General features: G+C 59.7%; 2 protein-coding genes across 14 annotated transcripts; one reads left to right on the top strand and one right to left on the bottom strand.

The window, feature by feature from the left end:
* The first annotated feature begins 730 nt into the window (after positions 1–730).
* Positions 731–8,507, top strand: CORO6 (coronin 6). Of its 9 annotated transcripts, none has more exons than XM_036340825.1 (12): positions 736–983; positions 2,136–2,396; positions 3,939–4,061; positions 4,500–4,629; positions 4,724–4,905; positions 5,498–5,899; positions 5,989–6,312; positions 6,518–6,622; positions 6,697–6,842; positions 7,153–7,210; positions 7,316–7,546; positions 7,650–8,507. In XM_036340825.1, exons 2-12 carry the CDS (start codon positions 2,199–2,201, stop codon positions 7,767–7,769), a joined length of 2,019 nt encoding a protein of 672 aa, XP_036196718.1. In that variant the 5' UTR covers positions 736–983; positions 2,136–2,198; the 3' UTR covers positions 7,770–8,507. The 9 variants fall into 9 exon arrangements, with proteins under 9 accessions (XP_036196721.1, XP_036196718.1, XP_036196717.1 ...); XM_036340824.1 differs by having other exon boundaries at positions 741–983; positions 7,647–8,507; XM_036340826.1 differs by having other exon boundaries at positions 746–983; positions 5,989–6,108; positions 7,647–8,507.
* A 23-nt stretch (positions 8,508–8,530) lies between these two features.
* Positions 8,531–25,419, bottom strand: ANKRD13B (ankyrin repeat domain 13B). Of its 5 annotated transcripts, none has more exons than XM_036340821.1 (15): positions 25,210–25,419; positions 15,391–15,526; positions 15,280–15,293; positions 15,045–15,090; positions 14,289–14,432; positions 14,012–14,201; positions 13,868–13,934; positions 12,690–12,771; positions 11,866–11,930; positions 11,507–11,637; positions 11,217–11,374; positions 10,941–11,093; positions 10,695–10,844; positions 10,528–10,604; positions 8,531–10,084 (listed from the first exon to the last, which is right to left on the bottom strand). In XM_036340821.1, the coding sequence occupies exons 1-15, from the start codon at positions 25,321–25,323 to the stop codon at positions 9,620–9,622; spliced, it is 1,992 nt and encodes a 663-aa protein (XP_036196714.1). In that variant the 5' UTR covers positions 25,324–25,419; the 3' UTR covers positions 8,531–9,619. The 5 variants fall into 5 exon arrangements, with proteins under 5 accessions (XP_036196714.1, XP_036196712.1, XP_036196713.1 ...); XM_036340819.1 differs by having other exon boundaries at positions 8,532–10,084; positions 15,169–15,293; XM_036340820.1 differs by having other exon boundaries at positions 8,533–10,045; positions 15,169–15,293; positions 25,210–25,418.
* Between the last annotated feature and the right edge of the window lie 2,320 nt (positions 25,420–27,739).

Raw genomic sequence — 27,739 nt, 5'->3', positions numbered from 1 at the left:
TCTCTCTGTGTGTCTCTCCTCCTCCCTTCTATTCGCTCTAAAAAATCAATGGAAAAAGTATCCTCGGGTGAGGATTAAAAATAAATCCATACATAAGTAACTTAAAAAAATAACTTGGCTAAAGACCTGTTACAGCCGCTGCCCTTTGAACTGGCGTTCCCAGGGTGTCCAGGTGCATTCGCTTTTCTCCCCCAGAGCATCTTCCGGGACCTCTCCGAAAGAGGGTATGGAGGTGCAGTCCCACGGCCCGGTTCCTTGTCTCCCCCCCCACCCCCACCCCGGGCTAAATTGGGGGTGTGATTGCAGCAAGAATGAGGCGCGAAGGCACCTGATCTTGCCAGGCCGCTGGCTCTGAGAGGACCGCGCCCCCTCCTCGTCCATTGCCCCTCTCAGCGCCCATCACACCCGGTAGGAGCCGAGGGCGGGTAAGGAGTGCGCACACCCCACACCCCGCACACACCCCTACGATTACTTTTTAAAATATATATATATATTTATTGATTTTAGAGAGGAAAGGAGAAAGAGAATCATTCATAGGCTGCCTTCTGCACGCCCCCCACTGGGGGGGATCGAGCCTGCAACGCCGGCTTGTGCCCTTGTCTGGAATTGAAACTGGGACCCTTTAGTCCACAGGCCGAGGCTCTAGCCACTGAGCCAAAACGATTACTTTCGATGCTTTTCTGAGGCCACAGAGTTCAACTTTCCCGCCGCGGGATGGGGCGGGGCACCTCTGGTCCCGCCCTCCGCCTGGGCTCCGCCTTCGCAGGTTGATGGCAGCGGCAGCTGGGACTGCAGTGGCGCCCGGCCCCGGAGAGCCGCACGCAGCGGCTGGAGCGCGCAGCCCCACACCCGGGCCCAGACGCCGCGGACACCGGAGCCGCAGCTCCTTCCGGCCCCTGCCGCCTACCTCGGAGCCAGCGCGCCCCCAGCTCCCTCCGCAGAGGAGTCGCTGCGTGAGCGCCCCTCGGCCCGCCCAGGACCAGGTATCCCCGTTCCCTGCCCCCCGCCCCCCGCCACCACTGCAGACAGCCGAGCAGGCAGGATCTCTGGAGGGGGCACAGGATTGCGCCCCCCGCCCCGGGTGGGGCAGACTTGGTGTCTATATTTGGACGGGCAGCGACCGGCGCCCAAAGGGTGCAGACACCTAGTCTCACAAGAACGCGGTGCTGGGGCAAGAGGCCCAAGGAGGGTTCGGGAAGTCCAGGCCTTAGGCCCCGGGCTGCAGAAGCAGCCTGAAGGGCACAGGGATGCCGGGGTGGTTAGGGGACAGGAGTCGGTGGCTGGGCTTTGGAAGAGCTCCTTGTGCCCCTGGGGAAGAGCGTAGGGCAGGCCCCGGCTGGAGAAAAGGCACCTCAGCCTCCCGCTCCTGCAAATCTGGCCCTGGGGTGGAGCACCCCACCCCCAGGAGAGTTTAGGAGGAGTCGGGACTCAGAGGAGAAGCAGGAAGGACAGGATGGGAGGCAAAAGGCAGAACCACTGTTAAGGCCTTTGGGAGAAGCCAGTGCAGAGAGGAGTGGAAGGAGGATGACCCACCTTGCACTGTGTCCCCAAAACAACATGGAGGAGATGGATAAAAACAGCAGCAGGAAGGACTCAGGGTAGGTGACAGGAGGAACTCCTCCGTGGCAAATTTTTAGAAAATTACAAACCCTCTGCCTGAACTATGCCAGAGATGAGGACCGTGGGGGGCTGCCGTTCCAGCCCCACAGCCAGCTTTAGCCAGGATCCAAGGGCCAAGGCCTCTGATTCTGGACCAGGTGCCTCTGGCAGATAAACCAATTCTGTGAGGAGATGCTCACTCAAGGCTGGCAGTGGGAGGGCAGCCTGGCCTTGAGGCTCCTCCCCAAACCACTTCACCTTCCAGGAAGCTTTTGGGCCCAGTGCCCCCTCAGTCTGGGTCTCTGAGAAGTCAGGTCCACCCACATCCTAGTCCCTTGCATTAAGCCCCACTTGAGAGGTGGCAAAGAACTGTCTCATACTTTCATCATCTTGAAGAAAGCTCCCTGCTTCTAGGACCAGACTCCGAATTAATTTATACCCAACTCCTGGCCAGATAAGCCTTTTCACTTGCTCCTTAACCCCACCCTCTACCCTCTCTCACACACACACACACTCTCTCTTCCTGCCTCCCACAGTTCACAGGACTAAGGACCGAAGGCGTTTCTGGGCACTGAGAGCCTCCATCGCTGCCCCCAGCCATGAGCCGGCGCGTGGTTCGGCAGAGCAAGTTCCGCCACGTGTTTGGGCAGGCGGCAAAGGCCGACCAGGCCTACGAGGACATCCGTGTGTCCAAGGTCACATGGGACAGCTCCTTCTGCGCCGTCAACCCCAAATTCCTGGCCATTATTGTGGAGGCTGGAGGCGGAGGTGCCTTCATCGTCCTGCCTCTGGCCAAGGTGAGGGATGAGGAGAAGGAAGCTGGCGGGGAGGACACTGGCTGTGGCCCCTGGGCACTCCTGGCAGCAGCCTCTGTTCTCACCTAGTTCCCTTCCTCCACCAGGGGGGTGGTTTGTTTGGGTTGGCAGCTCCCTGTTCCCCACGCCCTCACGGGCCCCTTAGGAGGCTCCGTTCCCCTCCCAAAGCAGCAGCTTCACAGTGGCCTGTGCCCACTCACAGCCCAGCACCCTGGTCCCAGGTGGGACCAGGAGTGGGTGAGGGAGATAGTTGGGAAGCAGTGGAATCAGGGCCTGGCCAGATTCTCTTCCTCTCTCTCCTAATGCCGCCCCCCTCATGTTTTGGGTGTGAGGATCTTTCTCCCCAGTCCAGGATAACCATTTGGCTAAATCACACCCCACCGCTTCACACTGAGGACAGAGTCGGGCTCTCCAGAGTCCCTGGCCACCTCCCCACTCTGGTTCCTACAGGGAGGTGCATGAGAACAGAGGTCAGGGGGTCATGACACAGAAGCCCAGAGCCCTGCTCCCTGACCCAGGTAATGACCACCACCTTTGCTGAGTAGCCTGAAGCCCCTCTGCCGTCTCCACCCCCAGCCTGCCCACCCCAAGCATGACCTTGACCTGGATTCTGCCCCCTACACCTTGTTAGGGGAGGCCCCACAGGTGGCAGGAAGACCTGACAATAGCCAATGACTCACTCCAGGACAATGCAGACACCATACAAGGACACCATCCCCAGGGCTCAAATTTCAGCTGGAGCCACCTCCTCCCCCAGTTACTACTGTCATTCCAGTGCCACACAGCCACCCTTCTCCCCCACCGTCTGGGCCGATGCCAGCCCAGCAACGGCTTCAGAGCCCCCACGAACAGCCCATAAAGACCAAAAATAGATGGGTCCCAGCTCAGGTTGGAGCATAACAGGCACCAGGACTGCCTGCTGCTTGTGGTTCCAAAGTAAACCAGTGACATGGTGGGAACCTGCCAAGGGTGTCAGGTGCTACACTATGTACTATCTCACCTTCACCTCTTCCACCAGGGGCTCCCCATAGACATCCCAACTGGGGGAACAGGCTCAAGAACAGCCTCCAAGCAGGCGTTTTGGAGGAGCACTGGACTAAGAGTTCAGATCTTGGCTCTACCAGCATCTTGTGTGTCCTTGGTTAAGTCACCTGACCTCTCTGTGTCTGAGTCCCTGATACACTGGGGCCTTGACTTACGAGTGTCCCGACTAACGAGTTTTTTGAGATACCAGCTGTCTCTCGGCCGATTTTTTGCATTGAGTTGACAGAGTAATTTGAGTTAATGAGCTCGGTCTGGGAACGAATTAAACTTGTAAGTCAAGGCCCCACTGTATTAAATGACTTCATCTCTGTCTGCCTTCACCGAAGTACAGGAAGTAGGCTGAATGAGATTGGAGGTGTAGAGAGGGGTCTGCAAAGAGAAAATGAATGATAGAGAATTGAGATGTAAACAGGTCCCCGGCCCGCCCCCCAAAATCACACGGGAGAGTGGCCCACATCTCTCTCTCTCTCACTCCTCTAGACAGGACGAGTGGATAAGAACTACCCACTGGTCACTGGGCACACTGCCCCTGTGCTGGACATCGACTGGTGCCCACACAATGACAACGTCATCGCCAGTGCCTCAGATGACACCACCATTATGGTAGGAGCCAGTTGGAAGCCGCTGGGTCGTTGGGCAGGGGAAGCAACTGGGGCTGCCTCACCTGTTCTAGAGAAGGTGCTAAGGGAGGTGCTGGGTCCCAGGGCCCTGTCCTCCCCAGCTCCCAGGCTATCTTTAGCTACATGCCCACTCCCTCCCAGGATGCACTGCTTAAGACTAATAATAACCATGGCCAATTTGGGGGTGAAGAGTAGGGAGTTACTGCTCTGAAGTCTCCCTGCTGGGGTGATGAAGATTTCTGGAGAGCTGGCAGTGCCCCTCCTGGCTCCCAGCCGCCTCTGACCCAGGCAGGCACCATCACATCTTGCCCTACATTTGACACCAGTAGGCTTGGAGGGGCAGGGAGGGGAAGTAAGGGAGGCGCTGAGGGACAAAGTAGCTCCTCATCCTACCCCCCCTCTGCCTTTTCCTCCTACCCAGGTGTGGCAGATTCCAGACTATACCCCTATGCGCAACATTACAGAGCCCATCATCACACTAGAAGGCCACTCCAAGCGCGTGGGCATCCTCTCCTGGCACCCCACTGCCCGGAATGTCCTGCTCAGTGCAGGTCTGGGGGCCTAGCGAGGGATCCCTACTGTAGCTCTTGGGGGGAGGGTGGCAAAGGCAGGGCCCAGGTGACGGTAACTGGCCACTCTGGGCAGGTGGTGACAATGTGATCATCATCTGGAACGTGGGCACCGGGGAGGTGCTCCTGAGCCTGGACGACATGCACCCGGACATCATCCACAGCGTGTGCTGGAACAGCAATGGCAGCCTGCTGGCCACCACCTGCAAGGATAAGACCCTGCGCATTGTCGACCCCCGCAAGGGCCAGGTGGTGGCGGTGAGTGCCTGGCCTGGCCACTCCCCAGCCCCCACCCCAGGAACCAACGGTCAGGCCCCTGGGCCTGAGATCCTCTGAGCCCCTGGTCCCAGCTCTCACCTCCCCGATCCCAACTGCAGAGGCCAGTGCTTCCACCCACCACCACCTCCCAGTGTCTGCAGCCACAGCTCCCTGCCCTAAGCCCTGAGCCAGGAATTCTCTGCCCTATTCCTCTTCCCTTCCCTCCCCTCCATCTCAGGAGCTCAGAGGAGCAGGGGAGGAACTGCAAACCATCCTCCCATTAGAACCTGCATGAAGCCTGAGCTCCGGACCCCTCTCCTCTCAGCCGGCACCCAGAGCCATCTTCCAGGGCCCAGGGCCTGACACTGGCTCAAGGCCCGGCCCTTTCCGCCCTAGTTGACCCGCTGGGCGGAGGGGGGGGGGGGGATAGTCCTCGCGCGCTGCTGGTCTCGCCTTGGTGCCCTGGGAGGGCGGTGGCTGGCACCTGCCTCACCAGCCTCAGACTAACGCGGGGTGCGGGGGCACGTGCATGTATGTCTGCGCCCAGTGCGCGCGGCTGGCGGGCCCTCTAACCCACTAACCCCGCGAGCAGGAGCGAGCCCGGCCTCACGAGGGCGCCCGCCCGATGCGGGCCGTCTTCACCGCAGACGGGAAGCTACTCAGCACCGGCTTCAGCAGGATGAGTGAGCGACAACTCGCGCTCTGGGACCCGGTAGGCCAGGCTGCGCCGGGGCGTGCGCTCGCGACTTCGCTAGGTCAGCCCGGAGCGCGGCCGGCGCCCAAGAGGGCGCCTTCTGGAGCAGCCTCGCCGCGTCCCCGGGACACCGGCAGACACCCCCCTGCTCTAGGGATCAGCCTCGGAGAGCGCTTAAGGGCTCGTCATCCGCTGAGACGCACGCCTTCAGGTCTCCCAAGGCCCAGACGCGCCCCCGGTCCGGGGACAGTTAGGGCCCCAGAAGCTGAGTACTTAGGCCCCTTTTTGTCTCCGCCCCCCGTAAGTCCGCCAGCAGGTTGCTGGGCCCTCCAGCACCCCCAGGGCAGGCAGCTGGGTGACGCCTCTCCCTGTTTTCCCCCTGCCCCCAGGAGAGGTTTGCGGCCCACGAGGGGATGAGGCCCATGCGGGCCATCTTCACGCGCCAGGGTCATATCTTCACCACGGGCTTCACCCGCATGAGCCAGCGAGAGCTGGGCCTGTGGGACCCGGTAACGCAGCTGGAAGCGTGGGGTGTGTGCCCCGGGGACTGGCATCACGGGAGAGGGGCCAGGCGTCCCCCACCCGCAGGGCATGCCCACCTGGACAGGGCTGGGGGCTGCTGCCCTCTTTGCAGCGCCTGCCACCCGCACAGCCACCCCTCCGCCCAGTTTTGCTGCGTCGCCTGCAGGAGCCCACGCTGGCGCCCCCAACCGGTGATGCCGAGTCCCTGGGGGTGGTTTGCGGTGACTGCATGCTGCCCTGAGGGGCCTGTGTGCAGGGGCCTGCCACTCGGTTCACAGGAACTGCGGCGGGAGCGCCTGGGGTTGGGGGCGGCAGGAAGCCTCCCGGGGCTTCAGGGGATCCAGGAGCCGCGCAGAAGGCGGGACAGGGCTGCTCACGCCTCCTATGCTCGGGCAGAACAACTTCGTGGAGCCAGTGGCGCTGCAGGAGATGGACACGAGCAACGGGGTCCTCCTGCCCTTCTACGACGCCGACTCCAGCATCGTCTACCTGTGTGGCAAGGTGCTCGCGCCGGGCCGGGGGGCGGGGGGGGGGGGCGCCTGCCCGGGGCGTCTCTGAACCAGCTGGCTTTGCAGGGCGACAGCAGCATTCGGTACTTTGAGATCACCGACGAGCCACCCTTCGTGCACTACCTGAACACGTTCGGCAGCAAGGAGCCGCAGCGGGGCATGGGGTTCATGCCCAAGCGGGGGCTGGACGTCAGCAAATGCGAGATCGCCCGGTCAGCAGCCTCCGCCTGCGCTCACTTCCCGTGGGGGACACACGGGGGCGTCCCCAATAGTGTGATCGTGGGAAAGCGGGGGCGGGGGGTGTCAAACCAGCTGTTGCCAGCGCCAGCCCCCGCTCTAACTCGACAGCCTCTGAACTTCCGTGTCCCCATCTGTAAGATGATGACTGACACCCCATCAGGCATTTCCAGTGGGACTAACCATGTGCTTAAAGGGCAGTGCCTGGCAGGCGCTCCGCAAGTGCCGGCCTCTAACCCCTTCCCGGGGGGAGCCTGCGGGGGTGCTGAGCCCCCTCCCTTACAGGTTCTACAAGCTGCACGAAAGGAAGTGTGAACCCATCATCATGACTGTGCCCCGCAAGGTGAGGGGCTGGGCAGGGCTCCAAGGTGGACGGAAGCGGAGCAGGCCCGGCACCTGCTAACCCTCGTCCCCCTGTCCCTTCCTCCCTCCCCCCACCACCCCGCAGTCAGACTTGTTCCAGGACGACCTGTACCCAGACACGCCGGGACCCGAGCCGGCCCTAGAAGCGGACGAGTGGCTGTCGGGCCAGGACGCCGAGCCCGTGCTCATCTCGCTGAGGGATGGGTACGTCCCCCCCAAGCACCGCGAGCTCCGAGTCACCAAGCGCAACATCCTGGATGCGCGCCCGCCCTCCGGCCCCCGCCGCAGCCAGTCAGCCAGCGACGCCCCCTTATCGGTAAGATCCGCCCGCCCCCACCCAGACCCAGTCTACACGTTCGTTTCCCCCCCTCCCCCCTCCCCCGCCCACACCGCCTCCTGTCCTCCGCGCCCCGCAGCAGAACACGCTGGAGACGCTGCTGGAGCAGATCAAGGCCCTGCGGGAGCAGGTGCAGGCCCAGGAGCAGCGCATCACGGCGCTGGAGAACATGCTATGCGAGCTGGTGGACGGCACGGACTAGCGCAGCGCTCCCGACGGCTCCGAACCTGGAGGGTGAGGCCGGCCGGGCGGGCGCAAGGGCTCGGCCTGCCCAGGCTTCGGACCTGCAACCTGGGACCCCGCCTCTGGGCTGGGTACGGGACTGGGAATGGAACGCCTTCCCCCGCGGGAAGCCTGGACAATGGAGCCTCAGGGAGGCGAGCGTCCGTCGGGCACCCACGCCGCGCGCCTCACCCGGGACCCGGCAGGAGCTGGCCTGGCGAGGTCGCGGGACGGGGCCTCCGCCACGGTGCTGCGCGGCCAGAGGGCGTCCGCTCTGTCCCGCGCTCAGGGCGGAGGAAGTGCCTAGTTGTTAGCGAGATGCTTGGGGAGGCGGGGGGAGCTTGGGCTTGACCGCAAAGGGGTGGCGAACCGACGGGTGTCCCTGGACTGGCTGGGAAATGACAGGCCACGCCCTCTGACCAGGTCACACGACTCCACCCACGAGAGGTAAAGCGGCCGAGGCCGCCCCAGTTCTACAGACGCGGACAACCCGTTGTCCGTGGAGCTGTACCCGCTGGCTGCGCCCAGCAGAGGGCTCTCTCCCTTCCTCCCCCGGGGAGGGCGGCTTCCTCGAGGGGGAGGGCGAGCAACACTCGCCCGAGGAAGCAGGTTCACCCCCTCTCCCCTGCGCCCCCCCAACACACACTGCCCCCAGCCCTCTGCGTGGCCCTGGCTCCAGGAGGAAAACAAGTCATGCGGAATGAAATCTTTTACTAAGTGTTCAGTCTGTGCCTCCTGCGTGGGCGTGTGTGTGTGTGTAACGAGCCTCCCAGCCTCTACAAATGCTACCCCCAGGTTCCCTGAGACCCTGACAATGAGCTCAGGATCCACCAGGCACCCTCTTCCCTCAGAGCCCTCCCTACACGGAGGTTCAGAAGGAACCCCAGGCCGCAGGCGGGCGTTCCTCCCCAGTAAAGGCAGACAGGGAAAGCCTCAGGTTTGAAGCCTCTTTAATTTGTGCCTCAGAATCAGTCTGGTGCCCCTGGCATCAGGGAGTGGGTAAGAGGAACCGTTTCTCTTTGTTCTTTCCTTCCATCCCTTTTGTGTCCCTTCTGAACCTTCCCGGCGGAGCCCGGAAGGCCCGTCAGAGAGAACCTGGGTCAGGGTGTGCCATGGGCCCCTGCCCCTGGCAGGGTCTGTGCTTCTCTTGGTGGGTGGGGTGGGCAGGGAGAGCCGGGGGTTAGCACCATTGGATGAAAGGTTTTAGAATCAGCCCCGGGGAGGGGGCAAGTGGGGCGCACAACCACGGAGGGCTAGCAGCAGCTGGTGGGACGGGGTGGGTGGTGGTGCCTGGGCCTTGGGCAGCCCCTCTGCATCCAGTCTAGTGTAGGGTCTAGAGCTTGCCCCCAGCCCAATATGCCCCCCATTTGCCAGAACAGCATGTGGGAGCCAGGCGAGCCCAGGTGTGGGGGGCCACCTTGGACACCCTCCCTGATCACAAAAAAAATGTCTTGGGGAAGGGGTCTCCAACCTCTGGCTGCCCAAATTGAAGCTGGGACCACCCTGAGACCTGGGAGGGGTGTGGGGGCTGGGGGAGCTGGGCACCCCGCTAAGTGCACTTGACGCTGAAATGCTGGAGTGGGGGAGGGGCTGGGCCCTGGACGTGCTGTTTTGCGTCTGGAACAAAGCAGCAACACAGCACTTGGGGAGCTCAGCTGCCCCCAGGGGTGAAGAGCGGAAATGCAAAGGCTTCACAGGCAGTGTCCGGGGGTGGGGTCAGTGAGCAGGAAGTAGGGCCAGCCAGGAGCAGGCTATCAGCCCTGGATGATAGCCTGGTCTCCCGCTCAGGACTGCCTGGCTCTGCCCTTGGACAGAGGAGAGGGCTGAGGGTCAGTTACAGCAAAGCAGGGGGACCGGGCCGAGCCAGCTGCCTCCTGGCCTGGCCATGCTGACCCCCTCCTGGTCTGGTGCCTGGTGCCCCCCTACGCCCCCAAGGCGGTGGCTCTGGTCTCCAGCCACAGCGCCTGTGCCTGGGCCAGGGAACCTCGCTCCGGTGGGGCTCACGTGGCGTGGCCGAAGGCCGGACGGTGACACTACTGCTCGGTCAGTGAGAGCCTCAGGATCCGCTCCAGTTCCTCCTCCTCCTGGCGCGCCCGTCGCCGCCGCTCCTCCTGCTCCCGCGCCGACAGCTCCATGGCCAGCCGTAGCTGCTCGTCGTAGCTCCGGAACACGTGGCTGCCAGGGCCCGGGCTGGGCCGAGGGCTGGGCACCGCTGTGGGGGTGGCGGGCTGGTGCTGTGGGGTGGGCGGGTTGCTCCTGTGGGCAAGGACGACACATCCAGGGCTCCGGGCGCAACTGCGGGTGAGCAGGGCGGGAGCCAGCATGGAGGCCCCAGGATGGAGCAGTCCTGCCGCCCTCAGTCCTGCTCACCTCCCTGGCTCCCACCCGGTGTGGCAGATCCCAGTCCCTACAAAACCCATCCTCCCAGGGGGGCAGCAGCCAGCGCATGTGGGCATCTTCTAGAACCCTGGCCCCGACACCAGGTCTGGTGAGGGTCTGGAGGCCATGAGGCCTGGCCCCACACCGGCCACTTTAGGAGTTTTGCTCACCCACCCCCTGAGCCAGAAAAGGCTATGGTAGAAACCATGTTGATTCCAGTAGGTCCCTGGTGAGGGGACCACAGTTCCTCTGGGCCAGCAGGGCTGTTCAGTGGGCTGTGTCCTGACCCCCTGTGACAGGGTGTTGGGGTGTGTTGTGCGTGGGGGGGTGGGAATCTCCCAATCCTGGTGGCCACTGACCTGTCCTGTCGGCGACCCTCGCAGGACATGGGGTGAGTGCCCGGCTTGCTGTTGGTTAGCGCCTCCCAGATAGTGACCTGGAGGGAGAGGGCAGGGCCAGTTGGCTATAGCGGCACCGCAGTCAGGTGGCCCCGTGCGTCCAAGGGGACGAACCTGGTCATACTCACTGCCTGCCTCAAGCAGGCTCTGCTGGATGGCAAACTGCAGAAGGTCGTCATCATCGTCGTGGGTCACGGCCTCCCGCTGGCCACCCAGCACGCTGTAGCCCCGTGGGGCCTCGAACAAAGTGGGAGAGATCTCGCATCCACGGCAGGAGGCTGAGGGCAGGCCGAGGTCAGAGTGGCTCCCCAGGAAGGGGAAGAGGGCTCTGGAGAGGGGGCTGGGCGAGCGAGCTCAGAGGGGGCAGGGCTCACTTGTGGAACTGGAGCTACTGACGCTGGAGGAGTCGCTGCCAGGGGAAGGGGTCTCGCTGCTGGGGCTGCCTCGCACCGAAGGCACGGGCTCGTCGCAGCCGTTGAGGTTCCCGAAGGTGATGCGGGCGTTGAGGATGTGGAAGATCGGGATTTCTGAGGGTGAGGAAACCATCAGGTGCCACCACCCACCCCCTCACACCGTAGACCCCCACTCTCCCTCATCTAAACCCCCAGCCCCACAACAGCAGCCACGGGGAAGTGGGAATGGGGGCTCACCAATCTTGACAGGGAAGCCGGGAGGCAGGCGCAGGGTAATGAAGTCCCGGAGCTTGGCGAAAAGCGCATTGCTAACAGCCATGAGGTCGATGATGGGAGCTACCTGCTCACACAGGGACAGGGGATGCTCCTCACAAAGCCACAGCTTGGCCTTGAACCTGCCCCCCCAGGATCCCAAGGGGTGAGGGACATTGTAAGAGTGATGCTCACAGAACCTTCCGGAGCCCCTGCCCCTCCTCCCCGGCCGCCCTGCCCTGCCCACCCCTCCCGAGCACCAGCAGGGGCCTCACTTCTGTGTTTTGGTGGTCAGTTCCATGGGGCGGCCCATGTCACGGTTGCCAAGCTCGAAGTTGGGGTTGAAGTACTCTTCTGCGGTGATGGCAGTGGGGTTGGCTCGGCTCAGGGTCTGGGTGATCAGGGTCTGTACCGCATGGGGAGGGGCCCATGAGCCCTCCGCAGCCTCTGATGCCAGGCCAGCCATGTGTATGACAGGCCCAGAGCCATCCCCACTGCCACTGTGGGGCTGGCATGGTCTTGGGCACCGTGGAAAAGAGGTCCTCACAGGCACGCTAAGCAGGACACCTTCCAGGCCTTCTCCTGAGCCACATCCATACCTTCCCACCAAGGGGCACCCCTGGCCCACACTCACCCCATTTTGGGGGCCCCCGTGCTGCTCAGCAATTCCCAGGAAGGACTGCAGCGGTGTCTTGCAACCTGTAAGAAATGTGGCATCTTGGAGGACATTGCAGCCCTCGGAAGTAACGGCACCCAAGTCCGAGGCAGGAGGCTGGTTCCTGGGGGCGGGGCAGCTGCTTATCCACACCAACATCCAGGCACCTTCACCTGAAGGGGCTGAGACGCGGGAGGCGGGGCCAGGGCCACTATTAGTCTAGCTGGCATAGAACGTAGGCCTCGGGCTCAGGGTAAACTTCCAGTGTCACTCTCCAAGTTGATGACACTGGACAAAAAGTACCTGCTTTGGTGAACAGTTTTGGAATATACGTGCGCATGCGTATGTTTTCTTTCAGGCACTTCCATGTTCATTTGTTCTCCTGTGAGGTAGGAATTATGTCTCTCTGCTTTAGACACAGTAAGTGATGCCCAGAAAGTCAGGTGTAGTATCAATGGGCACAGAGAATCAGTGCAGGGCCCCTGACTTTCTGCCTAGGCTACGTCTCACTAGGCCAGAAGGACCAGCAAAGAGCAGACATGACCCTTCTCTCCCTTCCCAAACCCAACGCAGACAGTGGTCATCGACCCCTTCCCACTGAGCCCAACCAAATGTTGCCCTGGAAGCATCTTGGCAGCACTCTAGGCAGCCACCACCAGCCATAAGGACGTGGCCCTTGAGTTGAAACCCATTTGCCTGAATAGACTATCCTGGCTTTTGCAAGGACGTCAGAGGGATGCTGATGGAGGTGTTCACGTGGAAGCTGGTTCCTCACAGCCCCCCGCGTGCCTCTGCCTCATTACCTTTGACCTTGCCCTTGTGCTGTTCTGAAAGATGCTCTGTCCGTGTCCGGGTGATGAGTTCCACATTGGATGCCCCGTATACCTGGGGAAAGATGAAGAAAGGGCTCAAAGGCAGCTCTGGTCTCCCTGCTCCTGGCTCCCAAGGGCTTCCTGAACTCTTCCCGCAAGGAGGGGCCTGGGGCAGGAGATAGGGGAGCTGCTTGCTCCTACCTCCAGGCCCTTGAGCAAGTAAATCTGTGACATCATTAATTCATTCTCTTGTTCATTCAGCAAACATTTTGTGAGGAGTCTTTATGTGCTGGGCACTGAGGCGGGCATCAGGGACACAGTGGGGAACAAGCACAGGCAGACATGATCCCTGCCCTCCTGAGGCTCACAGTTAAGTTGGAGAGACAAGAGAATGGACAGTTACAGTGTGATAGGGACATGCCTTGGTGTGGGGAGCACAGGGCTGTGGGGAAAAGAAGGCAGAGACTTTGCTCCAGCCTACGGAGCCCAGGAAGGCTCCCAGGAGGAAAATACAAGCCCTGAGGCACCTGCCAGTCCCTCTACTCAGCGGTGGCACCATGTGGCCCTGGTGGGTGCTGTGGGGGTCCCAGAGTGATCGACACAGTCTTCTTAAAGGTATAGGCCTGGCTTTGGGGTTAGGTGGCCAGGGTCTGAACCTCAGCTGTCACTTACAGTTATGCGACCTTGTGCAGGTCATTCAACCACCCCAAGCCTCCTTTTCCTCCTCATAAAATGGGCCGAGATCCTACTTCATAGAGTTGTTGTGAAGGTTACTGAACCGTGGAAGGGGTTCAATAAACATCTGTAAAGTGGGATTGATGGTAGTACTAACCTGAAAGGATTGTTATGAGGATTAAATGAGCACATGTGTGTGTATGTCTGTGTGATATGTACACCTGTATGGGTGTGTGCATGTGTGTGTGTATATATATATATACACACACACACACATATATAAAATGTCAGAACGGTGCCTTGAGCATGAATATAATAAGTGCTCAATAAGCCCTGACCATTCTCATCAGTTGCCTCTTACTCTAGTGCCCTGCCCTCAATGCTGCACGGCTTCTGCACCCCCAAGGCTGAGAGAACGTGTTCAGGAAACCCCGACCCAGCTCCCTGTAGGCAGGAGTGTGGCGGGGTCTGGCGCCAGGGAGCTATGGCCGCACCTTGGCTTCATACCCATTCACCACTTCAGTCTTCTCGCTGCGCCAGCCCAGGATGCCCGTCTTGTTCCTGAGGGATCAGAGTGGTCCAGGTGAGGAGGCAGCCCAGCAGGCTGGCTCCCGGCCATCGAGGCCATGCCCACTCACCTCTCAAAAGAGATGTTCTTGGTGTCAAGCTGTGTGGTGACAACAGGCGCAGTGAGCCGGCTCAGCACCTGCTCCTCCGTGGGCTGAGCAGCAGCCAGCAGCAGCTCGCGGTCCTGCCCGGCCAGCGCCAGCGTCTCCGTGTACACTACCCGGCGGTCATGGTCGATCTCCATGACCACGGCACTGGTATCTGCCAGCCAGGGAACAGCACGGAGGTAAGGGGCAGCAAGGAGCCATCTCCAGCCTCCCCACCCTGCCCCACCTCCGGCTGCCTGACCTTGGCCCCTGAAGACGAAGCTGCGGTTCCCTCGCTGCCACGTCATATGGTCGAAGCCCAGGAGTGTGGTGTCTACCCGCAGGTTCTGCCCGCTCTTCCACACTCTGTAGGTGTCACTAGGGCAGATCTTGGACACCAGGGGCACTAGGTGGAAGGGAAAGTCAGAGGTGGCTTCGATTTGCCAGACCCACCCAACTTGGGCCACCTCAGGGCATGGGCGTCAGGTGTGGCCAGGAAAGGATAAGGAACTGATGGGAGATAAACTGCTCCCTCCACCCCACCCCCCACACACAGCATAAACCAGAGCCACTCAGATAGGAACAATCTGAGGTCGGAGGCAGGCATGTGCCAGCTGCCACCCAGTCCCTAATACCCGCCGTCTGTTCATTCATTCACTCCATCTTTCACCCAGTCTTCCCACAAATGTTTATTAAACACCTACTGTGTGCCAGGCACTATTCTAGTCACTGGGGACACAACACTGAACAAGACAGGACCCCTGCCCTCCTGGAGCTTACCTTCAAGCAAGGGGTGACAGGTAACAAACAAATGAGCAAATCATTGCAAAGAGAAGGAAATAATAATAATGGGGTTGAGACAGAGTCTGAGGCAGTGCGTGAAGGCCTGGCCGGTGGCGCTGAGCTGAGAGCCAAGAGGTGAGGAGCTACAGTAAGAGCTGTGGGAAGGGCGCGGGAGGCAGGGGAGCAGCAAGTGCAAAAGCCAAGGTCCCGAGAGACCCGCATCAGCGCCTCTTACCCCAGCTCGTGAATTCCCACTTCATCTCCACGTAGAAGTCCTGGGCCTGGAGGATGAAAGGAGAGTGGCGAAGTCTGTGCCACAGGCAGGGCTCCAGGGGGAAGGCTGAGGGGCTGGCCCTCACCTTGCGTAGCTTCTCCAGGAGCACGGGGATGCCCGCCAGCCGCTTCACCACCCGCTGGTAGTCCCGGTACCGCAGCACCAGCTGTACCAGCTCCAGGTCCCGGGTACTCACCGCTTCCTGAAGCACTGGGGGAGGGGGAGGCACAGCAGTGTCACCGGGCAGGTGAGGACAGGATGCCGGGGAAACCCTGGCTGGGGGGCTGGGGTTGGCAGGGGTGCCCACCTGTCCAGCCGCTGCGATTCTCCCTGCCCACATCTGCACCGTGTGCCAGGAGCACACGGGCACACTCGAGGTGCCCCAGGGTGGTGGCCAGGTGCAGGGGAGTCCGCCCACGGGGATCCAGTTGCTCGATGTCCACCTGGAGGAGAGGAGGTCAAGACGAAGCCCTGGTCACTCCCGAAGCAGCCCCTCTGAACCAGAGCCTCTAAGAAGGCAGCCACCACCTGCCCCCTGCCGCCTGCCTGCGCATCTCATGAGGCAACGGGAGGGTCAGACACAGTTAACTGGGGCCAGGAGAGTGGAGGGGGGCTCGCGGGACAGGACAGGAAGTAACTCAGAGAGGGAGGGCTTCCTCCTTTCCTGTCCACCTAGGTCCCGACTAGGTCTGCTCCTCCACGGCCAGTGGGCCGCCTGCGGAGAGTAAGCCTGTGGCCGACAGGCGGCCTAGAGAGGCTGCTGGCCAAGGAGGGCCGCTGAGACAGGACATATCCTTGGGGCCCGAGACCAGGAAGGGCCACCAATTTAGATCCTTGACGTTATCACTGAGATTTAGCCAACAGTTGCAGTAATTCATTATAGGAATGAAAGAGTACGTTCATGGTACAACTTCAAACCCATGTCCAGTGCCTGTGGGAAACTATGTATTATCATTGTTTTAAACATATTTTTAGTGAGTTCAGAGAGGGAGAGGGAGAGAGAGATAGAAACATCAATGACGAGAATCATTGATTGGCTGCCTCCTCCATGTCCCCTACTGGGAATTGAGCCCGCAACCCAGAAGGGCATGTGCCCTTAACCAGAATTGAACCCAGGACCCTTGAGTCCACAGGCCAACGCTCTATCCACTGAGCCAAACCGGCTAGGCTGTATTATCATGTTATAAATCCTATTACGGTTTTGTGAATAGCACAATTATACTGCACACACATACAGGTGTACATATCACACAGACATACACACACATGTGCTCATTTAATCCTCATAACAATCCTTTCAGGTTAGTACTACCATCAATCCCACTTTACAGATGTTTATTGAACCCCTTCCACGATTCAGTAACCTTCACAACAACTCTATGAAGTAGGATCTCGGCCCATTTTATGAGGAGGAAAAGGAGGCTTGGGGTGGTTGAATGACCTGCACAAGGTCGCATAACTAAGTGACAGCTGAGGTTCAGACCCTGGCCACCTACAAAGCCAGGCCTATACCCTTAAGAAGACTGTGTGTTGCCGAAACCAGTTTGGCTCAGTGGATAGAGCGTTGGCCTGCGGACTGAAAGGTCCCAGGTTCGATTCTGGTCAAGGGCATGTACCTGGGTTGCGGGCACATCCCCAGGAGGAGATGTGCAGGAGGCAGCTGATCGATGTTTCTCTCTCATCGATGTTTCTGACTCTCTATCTCTCTCCCTTCCTCTCTGTAAAAAATCAATAAAATATATTAAAAAAAAAAAAAAAAAAAAAGAAGACTGTGTCGGTCACTCTGGGACCCACAGCACCCACCAGGCCACATGGTGCCACCGCTGAGTGGAGGGACTGGCAGGTGCCGCAGGGCCTGTATTTTCCTCCTGGCAGCCTCCTGGGCTCCGTAGGCTGGTCAGAGTCTCTGTGTTTTGTTCCCACAGCCCTGTGCTCCCCACACCAAGGCATGTCCCTATCACACTGTAACTGTCCATTTTCTTGTCTCTCCAACTTAATTGTCTCAGTGGGTTGAATGGTGGTGCCCCTCCCCCCACAAAATGTCTACATCTTAATCCCCCATAACCTTTGTTTGAATGTGACATTTTTCAGAAAAAGGGTCTTTGCAGATATAGTATTTGTTAAGGATCTCAAGACGAAGTCAGCCTGGCTTCTCCAGGTGGGCCCTAAGTCCAGTGATGTGCCTTTATAAGACACACAGAGGAACGACACAGAGAGGAGACGTTCCATGTGAAGACGGGGGCAGAGACTGGAGTTATGCAGCCGCCAGCCCAGGGATGCTGCTGAGAGTTACCAGCAGCTGGGAGAGGAAGAATTCTCTTCTAGAGTCTTTGGCGGGAGTGGGGTCCTGCTGACACCTTCAGTTTGAATTTTCAACCTCCATAATTATGAGGAAATAAATTATTTTAAAGATTTTTAAAATTGATTTTTAGAGCCGAGACCGGTTTGGCTCAGTGGATAGAGCGTCGGCTTGTGGACTGAAGGGTCCCGGGTTCGGTTCCGGTCAAGGGCGTGTGCCTGGGTTGCGGGCACGTCCCCGGTGGGAGATGTGCAGGAGGCGGCTGATCGATGTTTCTCTCTCATCGATGTTTCTGGCTCTCTGTCTCTCTCCCTTCCTCTCTGTAAAAAATCAATAAAATATATTAAAAAAAAAATTGATTTTTAGAGCGAGAAGAAGGGAGAGAAACACCGATGTGAGAACAAAGCACGCCCCCGACCAGGGATGGAGCCCGCACACTGGGCTTGTGCCCCACCAGGAACTGAACCAGCAGCCTTTCGGTGCGTGGGACGATGCCCAACAGAGCCGCACCGGCCAAGGTGAGAATAACTTTTTGTCTTAACGCATCCACTTTGTGGTAATTTTCTGTGGAAACTAATACAATGATAAATCCACAGAATCAAAAAATGCAATGAATCCCAAGGAAAATACACCAAAGGGGGGTGGGGGGAGAAAACTACACGAAGGTCCATCAAAATCAAATGCTGAAAACTAGGAAAATCTTAAAGGGAAATAAAAAGGGAAATCTTAAAAGCATTTTGAAAAATGAGACACACTAGTATGGAAGAACAAACACAGGAAACCTTGCCTATTTCGCATGAGAAACCATGCGAGCTGGAAGACAATAGCATGGACTCTTCAAGGTGCTAGGGGGGAAATGTCCAACTAGAATTCTATATCCTATAAAGAGTATCCTTTAAAAATAAAGGGGAAATAAAGATTTTTCATAAACAAAAGTTAAGAGAATTTGTCACCAGAAGACGTTCAAGAAATGTTAAAGAAAGTTATCCAGGTGGCAGGGAAATGATACAAGATAGAAACTTACATCTAAGAAATGAAGGCTGCCCCAAATGGTAAATTTGTGACTAAGTACAAGAAGGTCAATAAAATATTTAAAACCCACAAGAATAAAGAGACGTCAGCAGGTGAGAGATTTTAACACATGTTTAGAACATGGAAGTGGCTGGGGCATTACTGACGTGGGAGCCTCAGTGAGCAGCAAGCTGGACCACCCGCTAGCACTCTTGAAAGGTATAGAGCAGGCAGATGTGGGAGTGAGGCTCAGAGGGAAACACAGGGGCTGATTAAAACTCAGGACCCTTGGCCCCCTCTCCAACCTTACAATGCGGGGAGATGCCCCTTTCCCCTGCACAGGACGCCAGGGGGTTATTCTCTGTGGAAACTGAGCCTGAGCTGCACTGGACTCGGGGACATTGGCCTGAGGATGAGGTCATGGAGTGAGCAGTGAGAGCCCAGGCCCATCCTGCCTCAGGTCCCCGCCCACTGGCAGCCAGATGGCCCCATCCCGCCCCTAGCAGGAGAACAGAGAAGCTGGAGACACCAAAGACCTCTGGGTACAGACATTTGGGGATCCTGCAGTAAGCAGGCCAGCTTGCCACCCAATCCCCTGACAGTAGCACCCATGCATCAGTAAGCTCCACAGCCCCATTCTTCTTCTTTTTTTTAAATTGATTTAAGAGAGAGAGAAACATGGATTTGTTGTTCCACTTATTTATGCATTCGTTGGTTGTTTCTTGTATGTGCCCTGACCGGGGATCGAACCCACAACCTTGGTGTATTGGGACGACGTTCTAACCAACTGCGCTACCAGGCCAGGATGCCCTATTCTTAAATATGCCCCCACAGCCAGGGATGACTGGACATTTGAGGAAAGCTGCCAACATAAAAGAGACCCAAAATAGGCAAATGGATTTAAAAAAAAAAACCCAGAGGAAACACTGTCAATGCAGGAAACGGAAGAAAGCTTTTTTGGAGGAAAACAGCAATTTACATCCTCAGAGAAATAGGAAAAGATCATTGTACTCAAAAACCAGAACAGGACATCGTGACCTCCCATGACCTCTCTTCTCTCCCTGGCTTTCTTCACGTCAGCCATTCCTGGACAGCTGCACCTGCCCCAGTTCTCCCATCACAGGAAACAGTGCCTCATTCACTCCCTTTCCAGGTTAAAAAAAACCCCAAACTCTCTTTATCTCTTCCTTTTCTCTCACCTTTCATATCCAATCCATCGGCAAAACCTGACCGTACAGGCTCCACCTTCAAAACAGGCTCAGGGTCTTCTCAGTGTCACCCCCCCCCCCCGGCTGCCATCCTGCCTTAGGCGTCCCCTCTCTCACCTGGTGGCCTCGATGCCTCCTCACTGGTCTCTTCACGCCTCTCCTGACTCCTTCCTTAGGTCCGGTCCCCACATAGCCCATCGAGAGCAGCTACCGCAATCCCTTGAAATGTTCCCCAGGTCCTTTCGCTCAAAACCTGTCCGTGGCTTCCCGTCCAATAGCCCTGGACTTGAACTCACGTGCTCCCCCCGCCTCTCCTCCGAACTCCACTCCCACACACTGGCCTTCACCATCTTCTCCTGACGCCCAGGGAGCCACTTCACTCCCGTCGCTGCTCAAATGTCACCTCCTTAGAAAGGCCTGCGCCGACAGCCCATCTTAAATGACAGGTGCTGTTTGTCTAGCGATTGACCCTTATCTTGCGTTAGTTCTCTTTCCACATTAAATCGCTTGTTTGTTTTTTTCATGGTCTCCCTGACCTAAACTGTTAGCCCCACAAAGGGAGTGTCCCTCTCGCTTCTGTTCAATGCTGGATGCCCAGTTCCAGGCAGCGCCTGGCACATAACTGGCGCTTAATAAATAAATACACAGCAAATAAATGCGCAACAAATACACAGATGACTATATATGAGGGCCAGGGCGAGGGGAAGGCAGGAAGTGTAAAACTGATAAACCACGGAATAGTTGTGCAAGTATGCTGTTGATAATTATGGAGGTTAAAAAACACAATTCTAGAGTTCAAAGTAGTCGCCTCTGGGGAACGAGATGGGAGGTGGGGAGAGGCAGAGTGAGGACCGCGGCTTTTCATTAGAAGCCTTCTATCGACAGTTAAATATTTTAAAACACGGATATGAAGTCCTTTGTCAAAAAGAAAGCACTTTAAATTATATTATTTTTATAACCTTGTGTTGGCATTTCTTCATTTTCAAGGATACCAGGAGCCTTAAAAAACTGTACCTGGCCCCTGTAGCCCTCTGAGCTGTGACTCAGAAATGTGAGTGGCCCTCCTGCAGCCCCTCCACACCAGCTCCCCACAGGGGAAGGTGAGCATGGGTTGGGCTGGGACCCTCAGGGCCCCGCCCTGGATAGGATGCTGAGCCCTGGGGTGGGACGGGGGAGGACCCACAGAGCCTGAGCTGGCTGGGGCAGTCAGGAGGCCTTCCCGTGGGGCTGCAGCTGAGCCGTCTCACCAGCCCTGCCCCAGATGCTGCTAACAAGGCCCCAGGGAGCTGGCAGGGCACCCAGCCCAGCCCCAGGGCTCCAGAAGCTGCCTGCCACCTGCCCCCTCAGGTACCTCAGTTCCAGGCTCCAGAGAGCAGCCGGCACTGCCTGCAGGGCAGGGGTGCCCCTCCTCACTCCCACTCCTCAAGAGACCTACCCACACCCTCCTTAGCGTCCCCAGGGCACAGCTGTTTTCCAAGGGCCCTGCATATACCCAACCGACCAAGCCCCAAAGCAGCTCCCCCACCTGCTCAAAGCAGAGCCTACAGTGCAAGTGGCACCTTGCCCCGGCCCCAGGTGGGAGAATTCATTAATATCCTCGGCAAAGCCCTGAAGCTATTTAATTGCTGGAATGAAAAGGTTTCCCATGAAACCCAACACCCGGCGCTCCCCACCAAGAGAATGGAAACTCTGAAACCCAGCAGGCCTCAGCTGGAGGCAGACGCAGGGGTCTCTCCAGCTTAAGAGCCTGGGCTCCCTGGGAGGTCCCCACTCCTGAGAGGTCCCCCCTCAGGCACACACACACGGCACACACACGTGCAGGTACCACAAGGATACACTCTCATACTCCTGCCTCCACACTCACAGTATGTGAGCACCCAAAGTGTGCAAGCGCATGCGTGCCAGCTGCCCTCTGGCTCTACAGGTGTCTACTCATGTGTAACACACGTGATGGCTGCCAGCATATTAGCACATGCACACCCCTCACACCCCCACGCAGGGTATATTTTCAAACTTGGTTAGCGCTAGCAGAATCCTTTTGTTAGGTGAAATCTTACAAGGACACTCCAAATGTATAGACTAAGCACAGGTGCTGGAGAAGAAGGGAGACGGGTCCAGCGGGTGAGGCCTTGCCTGCGCAGTCTTTGTCCCTTTTCCCCGGCCCCCTCCCTCCTCCAGCCCCAGGGGGACAGCTGGAGTCCCGTGTGGTCACTGCTTCTCCGTTCTCCCACCGGACCATGAGGTGTAGGGACAGGTATGCCTGAGTCACTCAAGGGGGAGGGAGGCAGGATGCTGCCTCCAGCTGGGTTGAGCAGGTGGGGGTGGCATCTGCTAACTCCCTTCACCTTGCCTCCTCCATCCTGCCCCACGCAGCCCCTCCCCTCAACCCAGACACATTGATTTTTGGTTTCTGGGGTTTGTGGCTCTCTCCCCTGAGCTTCCCAACTCACCAGCTGTGGTGACAGCCGGCCCACACCTGAACTGCTCACTTTGGGGGCTGGGGGGAGGGGTCATAGGTGCTGGTGGACACAATAGGCACCTTGGGTGGGGCAGCCTCGGTCTGAGCATCCAGGGGCCCCACAATCCCATCTCGCCCGCCTCCAGGTCAGAAGGATGAGCTGGGGAAAGCAGGAAGGAAGACCGTGGTGGAGGCAGCCCCAGGAAGAAAGATGTTTCCCTAGAATCACAGTCTGGCCCTCTCCCGAGTGCCTGTTGCCAGGGGAGGAATCCTGCTCCCCTCGGCCCTCCCACAGGGAGCTATACACTCTAGCCTCCCCCTCCCACCCCCAGGGAACACCAGACACTTGTGACTCCAGAACCAGGGCCATGGCCAGCTGGCTGTGCCAACCTCAGGACTTTGCCAGCCAAGAGGGAACTGGCACACCCCAGCCCCCTCCCAACCTGGCAGGACATATGCAAAGCAGGAAACAGGGCACCCAGCAGCCATGTACTGCTGGGTGCCAGCTAGGGGTGGTCATGGACCCTTCCCTTCACCAAAAAAACACCCTCTCAGCACCTCCCATCTCCCTACCACTTCCTGCTTCCAGCCCCCAAAAGAGTTGGGGTGGGCACTGAGCAAAGCCCATGAGCCTACCATCCCATCCCCCTCTTCGGGCAGACAGCATTGCCAAGCCTGCCCACAGGAGGGCCTCTGCGGGGCTTTCTTGGAGTGAAGAAGAGGCAGCTATGCCAGGCGACGACCAGGGAAACCCAGATGCTGTGCTAGAGGAATGCCTGGCTGTTTTCTGTGACAGTTTGTGCCAGGAGAACCAGAGGCCAGGGACTCCCAGCTGGAATTCCAGGAGTCTGTGGTGGTCTCATGATGCTGGGTGGCTGCCCCCAGGCCCACCCTCTGCAGGAAATGGTGGGTTGGGCACCTTCAGCTCTCCCTGGGAGCCTGAGGCCCTGGGGACTGAGCCGGCGCATGTGGATGCAAGGGTCATTCTGGGTCAGTCCTGAAGATAAGAAACAGCCAGGGGCCTCTCCCTCCCAGACTGACTGGCACCTCCCTTCTCGGCATGTGCAGAGCCAAGGAGAGGACTGGCCTGATTCCTTTGTGGTTGAACAAGGGTTAACCTCACCAGTGCCCTATATTCCCCCTGGCCTGGATCAGACCAAGTGGTGTCCATTTCCAGGAGACACTAACTCCCCAGGGCAGGTGGGGGTGGGGCAGTGGGAGAGTGGGGATGGGGTGTGCCTGGTGCCTGGTTTCCGTGGCAGCCTGAGAGGAGGGAAAGAGGAACAGGCACAGCAGCCCCAAACCACCCCACCTGCAGCAGGTCCCAGAGCTCACCACCCCAGCCTCACCCCGGTACCAGGTACCATCCGTCAGAGAGGCCCTCAGAGAGGCTGGGTGAAAGAGCCTTTTCCCCTGGGGCACTTTGCCTCTCTCCAATCTCTGCATGAAAAAGGCCGCCCACCTCTCCAGCAAAGGATGTGACTGAGGGATTCTGGAGATTCGGCCACCAGCCTCTAGCAACCCTTCAGCCCACCATCCCTCAACCACCCCATGAGGAAGTTCCTCTCCGCTCAGTCCTCAGTCCAGCTGTAACCTCTGCCGGAGGCTTGACTTCTTTTGTCCTCGGGGGACAGAGGCAGAGGAGAGGTTAGACCTGACGAGACTGGACAGTCTGTCTCAGGGCCCTGCACTCGCACTGCACTTCCCCGTTCACACTCGCATCACCAGCACCGAGTCTCCCTGAGGGCAGGGCTGCTCACCTTCGCTCCCCAGGACCTCCCACTCTGACCTGGCTTTCCTTTCCAGGCCCCTCTGGCTGAAAACCACTTCCGTGATGATGGGCAAATAGAGGCACGGTCTGAGGAGCAAGTTAGGGCATCCCTGTGTAAGCGGAGGGAGGATGGAAGTGGACACCCCAACCAGCCCAGACATTGGGGGCTCCGGTCACCCCAACCCTTCCTGGGACTGCTATGCAGAGATGGTGCTGTGCTGGGGGGGGGGGGGCTCAGTGGTAGCCTCGGAGACACACTTTGACCCCTCCCTGCTTCGCTGTCTGGTGATGCCCTCCTCTTCCCTTGGGAAGCAGACAGCTGTTTAGATTGAACTCCCTGTGACTCAGGAAGGGACCCTCCAAGGGGGCGACTCCGGAGCAAACCACTCCCAGCCATGGCCCCCGGACTGCAGCCAAGTCCGCAGGCCTCACCGGAGGCACCCCCAGGCAGGCGGGCCCAGCTCTGGCTCCTGCTTCCCCACTGTGGAGGGTGACTGCCATGCCAAGAGTGCCTACCTGTGGCCTGGGGGCCGAGGGTGGAGTTGGGAACCACGTGTGACCTGTGACTGCCTCCCTCCTGAAGAGTGACCAGGAGACCCCAGATTCTTGGAAGCCACAGTCCGGCAAAAGCTGGCTGACCCATCTGTTCTCACCGACTAGCAAGAACCAGGGAGCCTGCTGTGTGTGCAGAACCTCCGATCATTCCTGTGGCCGGTGGCTCAGCTTCCAAAGAATCTAGAAGCCAGGCCCCAGCACCAGGGCAGGAGCGCGCCTTTCAGCACCGGGCAAGGCCCTCGGGGCTTCCCCAGGAGGGTCCCTTTCTCCACGCCCCATTACCAAGCCGCTTCTGGGGTCTGCGGGATCCAGGGCTCTGCCCAGCCCGAGGAAAGACAAGCACTCGCCGTGAGGGCAGAGGGCACTGGGTGGGGCTGGGATGCCGGGAGTGTCACGCAGCCTGTTCTCTGATCCGGATGTATGACCCCCCACCCCCCGCCCCCGGCCTTGCCCACCTCCGCACACTCTCCGGGGAGGTGTCTGAGTGGGGCGGATTCTCCCACCACATGGCTCTCAGACCGAGCCGGCGGCCCCTCCCCGAAGCCCCCCCCTGCCTCGGCGAAGGAGGAGCACAGTGTCCCCCACCCCGGTCCGAGCAGGTCCGGGACACGTGTGGGGCGCCCGTCCCCGCCGGAGGGGAGCGGGCGAGGGGCTTCACCCACCACTCTCTCCCGGGCAGCGAGCACAGACGCCGCGGCGTGAACAAAGAGGCGCTGCAAACTCGCCGGGGAGGCGGGACAGCACGCGCCGCGCCCCCTCCCCACGCCGGGCGGGCGGGCGTGCCCAGCCGCGGGGTCCCCGCCGCGCCCCGACGGCGCGCTCACCTGGCCCGCGCGGACCTCCTTCTCCAGCTCGCGGTGGCGGTTGTGCCACACCAGGTAGTGCAGCGGGTACTTGCCCTCGGGCCCCTTCCTGGCGGCGGCGGCGGCGGGGATCATCGCCCGCTCCTCATGCCGGGGCCGCGGCGCCCGGCCCGCGAGGAGGGACGGCGCCGGAGCCGGGGCGTGGGGCCGCGGGGCGGGGGGCCGGCGCTGCCTGCTCGCGAGGCTGCGGCTCGGGCATGTGCGAGCGGCGCCGGCGGGCGGAGGCGGCGCGCCGGGCGCGAGGAGAGCGGCGCGGGCCGCGGGCGTCCTCGCGAGGCGGCGGCGGCGGCGGCGGGGGGCGGCGCGGAGAGGCCCCCACCCGCCCGGAGAGGGAGAGGGAGCGGGCTCCCGTGGCGCGGACTCGCGCCTGTCTCCCACACCCCCGCACACAAAGACGCCGCTGGGCTGAGGGTGCAGGCTCCCGCCGCGGGCGCGGGGGCGCACAGGGCGCGGGGCCCCGGGGACGCCGCCGCCGCCGCCGGGACGCGCGCCCACAGCCCCCGGCTTCCCGCAGCCGCATAGCCCGGCCCTCTGCCGGAGCGGCTGGCGAGGGATGCGGGGATGCAGGGGAGAGGGGAGGGGACCTGGGTGCTCCAGGCAAGGCTGGTTATAGCTCGGCCCCGCGGCATGATGGGGCTTGTAGTCCACCTGGTGGAACCGGGGGTGGCGAGTTGCCCGGGGCGTCCCGCACGGTCTCCCCCTCATCCCATGAAGGCGTGGGGAAGGAGCCGGGCCTGGCCGGATCGGAGGCAGCGTCCTGACGCCAGGTGGGCTGGGTCGCAACCCCACCCACGGGCATTTTGCCTTTGGATGGGGAGGGGAGGGGATACAGGCCTCGCTTCAGCATTGGGGGCGCGGGAAGGTGTGTCCTTCAGGACTGAGTTTGGATCCCAGTAGAAGGTGAGAAAGGATCCAGATTCCCTGAAGAGTGACTGGTTGGGACTCCCGAAAAGGTAAGGGGCTTTGGTGCCAGGAGTCATTGGAGCAACCAGGGGTCTGGCGCCTGAGTTATTCCATAGGAGTCTTCCCTGCCCTTTTATAAAATTAAACTCCATGTTCCACCCTTGACATTGGAAAGAGAACGTCCAGTCAGACTGCGAGGACAGCCCCCCGCCCCCATACGCTGTCCTCTGCGAGGACCAGAGTGGGGCTGGGCAGAGCCAGCAGCAGGTGGCAGCTCCCCACCTCCACCCCTGTGTGGTCCCCTCAGGAGAGAGAGTGACTGATTCCAGAGGCGGTCACCTTCCTAAATAACCCCAGGGCAGAGCGGTCCTGCCGAAGGGTCCTGCAGGTGCTGTGGTAAAAGTGGATTTGGCCTCTGAACCCTAGAGGCTTGGTCCAGTCCCTGGAGGGCAGAGGGACTGGGATGTTAGAGACCTGCGTTAGGGTTCCTCCTTACCAATGGCCTGACCTTAATTAAGCAAACTGCTGAAATAGTCTGGTTTCTCAGACCTCTCACCTCTAAAATAAGACTGGAAACGACCTCCTGGGGAGAGCTAAAGGGAGTATCTGCCCTGGAAACGGCGCATCCCTCCCGCAAGCAGGCGGACTGAGATAGGGGGCCGGGACCGGGCACGATGCCTTGGTGAGCCCACCTTACTACCAGACGGGAATAAGGAATTCCACACCGGCCCTCCTTAGAACAGCCCAAAAGCGTTCGTGTGGGAGGTGCTAGCGAAAGCTCGCAAACTCTCCGCGCCTCTCTCAGGTGACTTCGTGTGGTCTCCTCTCCTACCTCCTCCACACCCTGCGGTGCCAGGCCCGGAGGGCGGGGAAGGATGAGGGATGAGTGGACGGCCTCGCCCCTTTCTCCAGCCGGGGAGGAGCCAGCCGGTGTCCCTGGCAGCCGGGGACCACTGCCCACCTCTACCGCGAGGGGTCAGCAGAGTGTCGCGGCTGCAGCCTGCGTTGAGGAGGGGGCTGGAGAGGGGGAGGGACCGCTAGGAGTGGCCGGGAGAATGCCTGTACGTTTCCTTATTAAATTCTTCTTAGAACCTTGTGTGTGATTTCTCTTTGACTGTTCTGCCTCCTGAGGCGACGACATGTCCAAAAGGAAATCCTGAAACCCTTTTATCCCTAGCCCCAGGCCCAGGCTGTGGCGGGGCGGGGGGCTTCCGCAACAAAGTTTGGAGTGTGGGTCGGCGCCTGGGCCACTCCCAGGTAGTCCTGGGCCAACCTGGAGATGGGGCCGGGGAACCGGGGGAATCATAAATTTCCCCCCTGAGAAATCTTTGAAGAGGGAGCGCAGCCTGGATTGGGGGGTGCGGTGGGGGGCGCTATCCCGCGGGCATCCGACTCTCTTTTTGCTAAGGCGGCCATCTACACAGACTGAGCCCAGGTCGCTTTTCCTCCAGCCTGCGCGCTCCAGCTGCCACGTGCTCGAGACGCGCCCACATAGCAAAGAAACAAAGACAGCCAACCGACAGGGCTGCCAGCAGCCGCCTCGGCCTCTAATAAATGAAATTCCATAGCCGGGGGTCGATCGGTTGAA

Source organism: Myotis myotis, unplaced genomic scaffold (genome assembly GCF_014108235.1).
Source record: "Myotis myotis isolate mMyoMyo1 unplaced genomic scaffold, mMyoMyo1.p scaffold_m19_p_17, whole genome shotgun sequence".
In the NCBI taxonomy this organism is placed as follows: Eukaryota; Metazoa; Chordata; class Mammalia; order Chiroptera; family Vespertilionidae; genus Myotis; species Myotis myotis.
The sequence above is the reverse complement of the archived record's forward strand: the minus strand, read 5'-3'. Positions and strand labels throughout refer to the sequence as shown.

Coding starts and splice junctions, on each gene's coding strand:
- CORO6 (XM_036340824.1), top strand. CDS start 2,199: ATGAGCCGGCGCGTGGTTCGGCAGAGCAAGTTCCGCCACGTGTTTGGG. Junction 4,062..4,499: donor CAGATGACACCACCATTATG/GTAGGAGCCAGT, acceptor CCTCCTACCCAG/GTGTGGCAGATTCCAGACTA. Junction 7,547..7,646: donor CCAGCGACGCCCCCTTATCG/GTAAGATCCGCC, acceptor CGCGCCCCGCAG/CAGAACACGCTGGAGACGCT.
- ANKRD13B (XM_036340819.1), bottom strand. CDS start 25,323: ATGATCCCCGCCGCCGCCGCCGCCAGGAAGGGGCCCGAGGGCAAGTAC. Junction 15,527..25,209: donor AGGAGGTCCGCGCGGGCCAG/GTGAGCGCGCCG, acceptor CCTCTCCTCCAG/GTGGACATCGAGCAACTGGA. Junction 15,294..15,390: donor GAATCGCAGCGGCTGGACAG/GTGGGCACCCCT, acceptor CCCCTCCCCCAG/TGCTTCAGGAAGCGGTGAGT.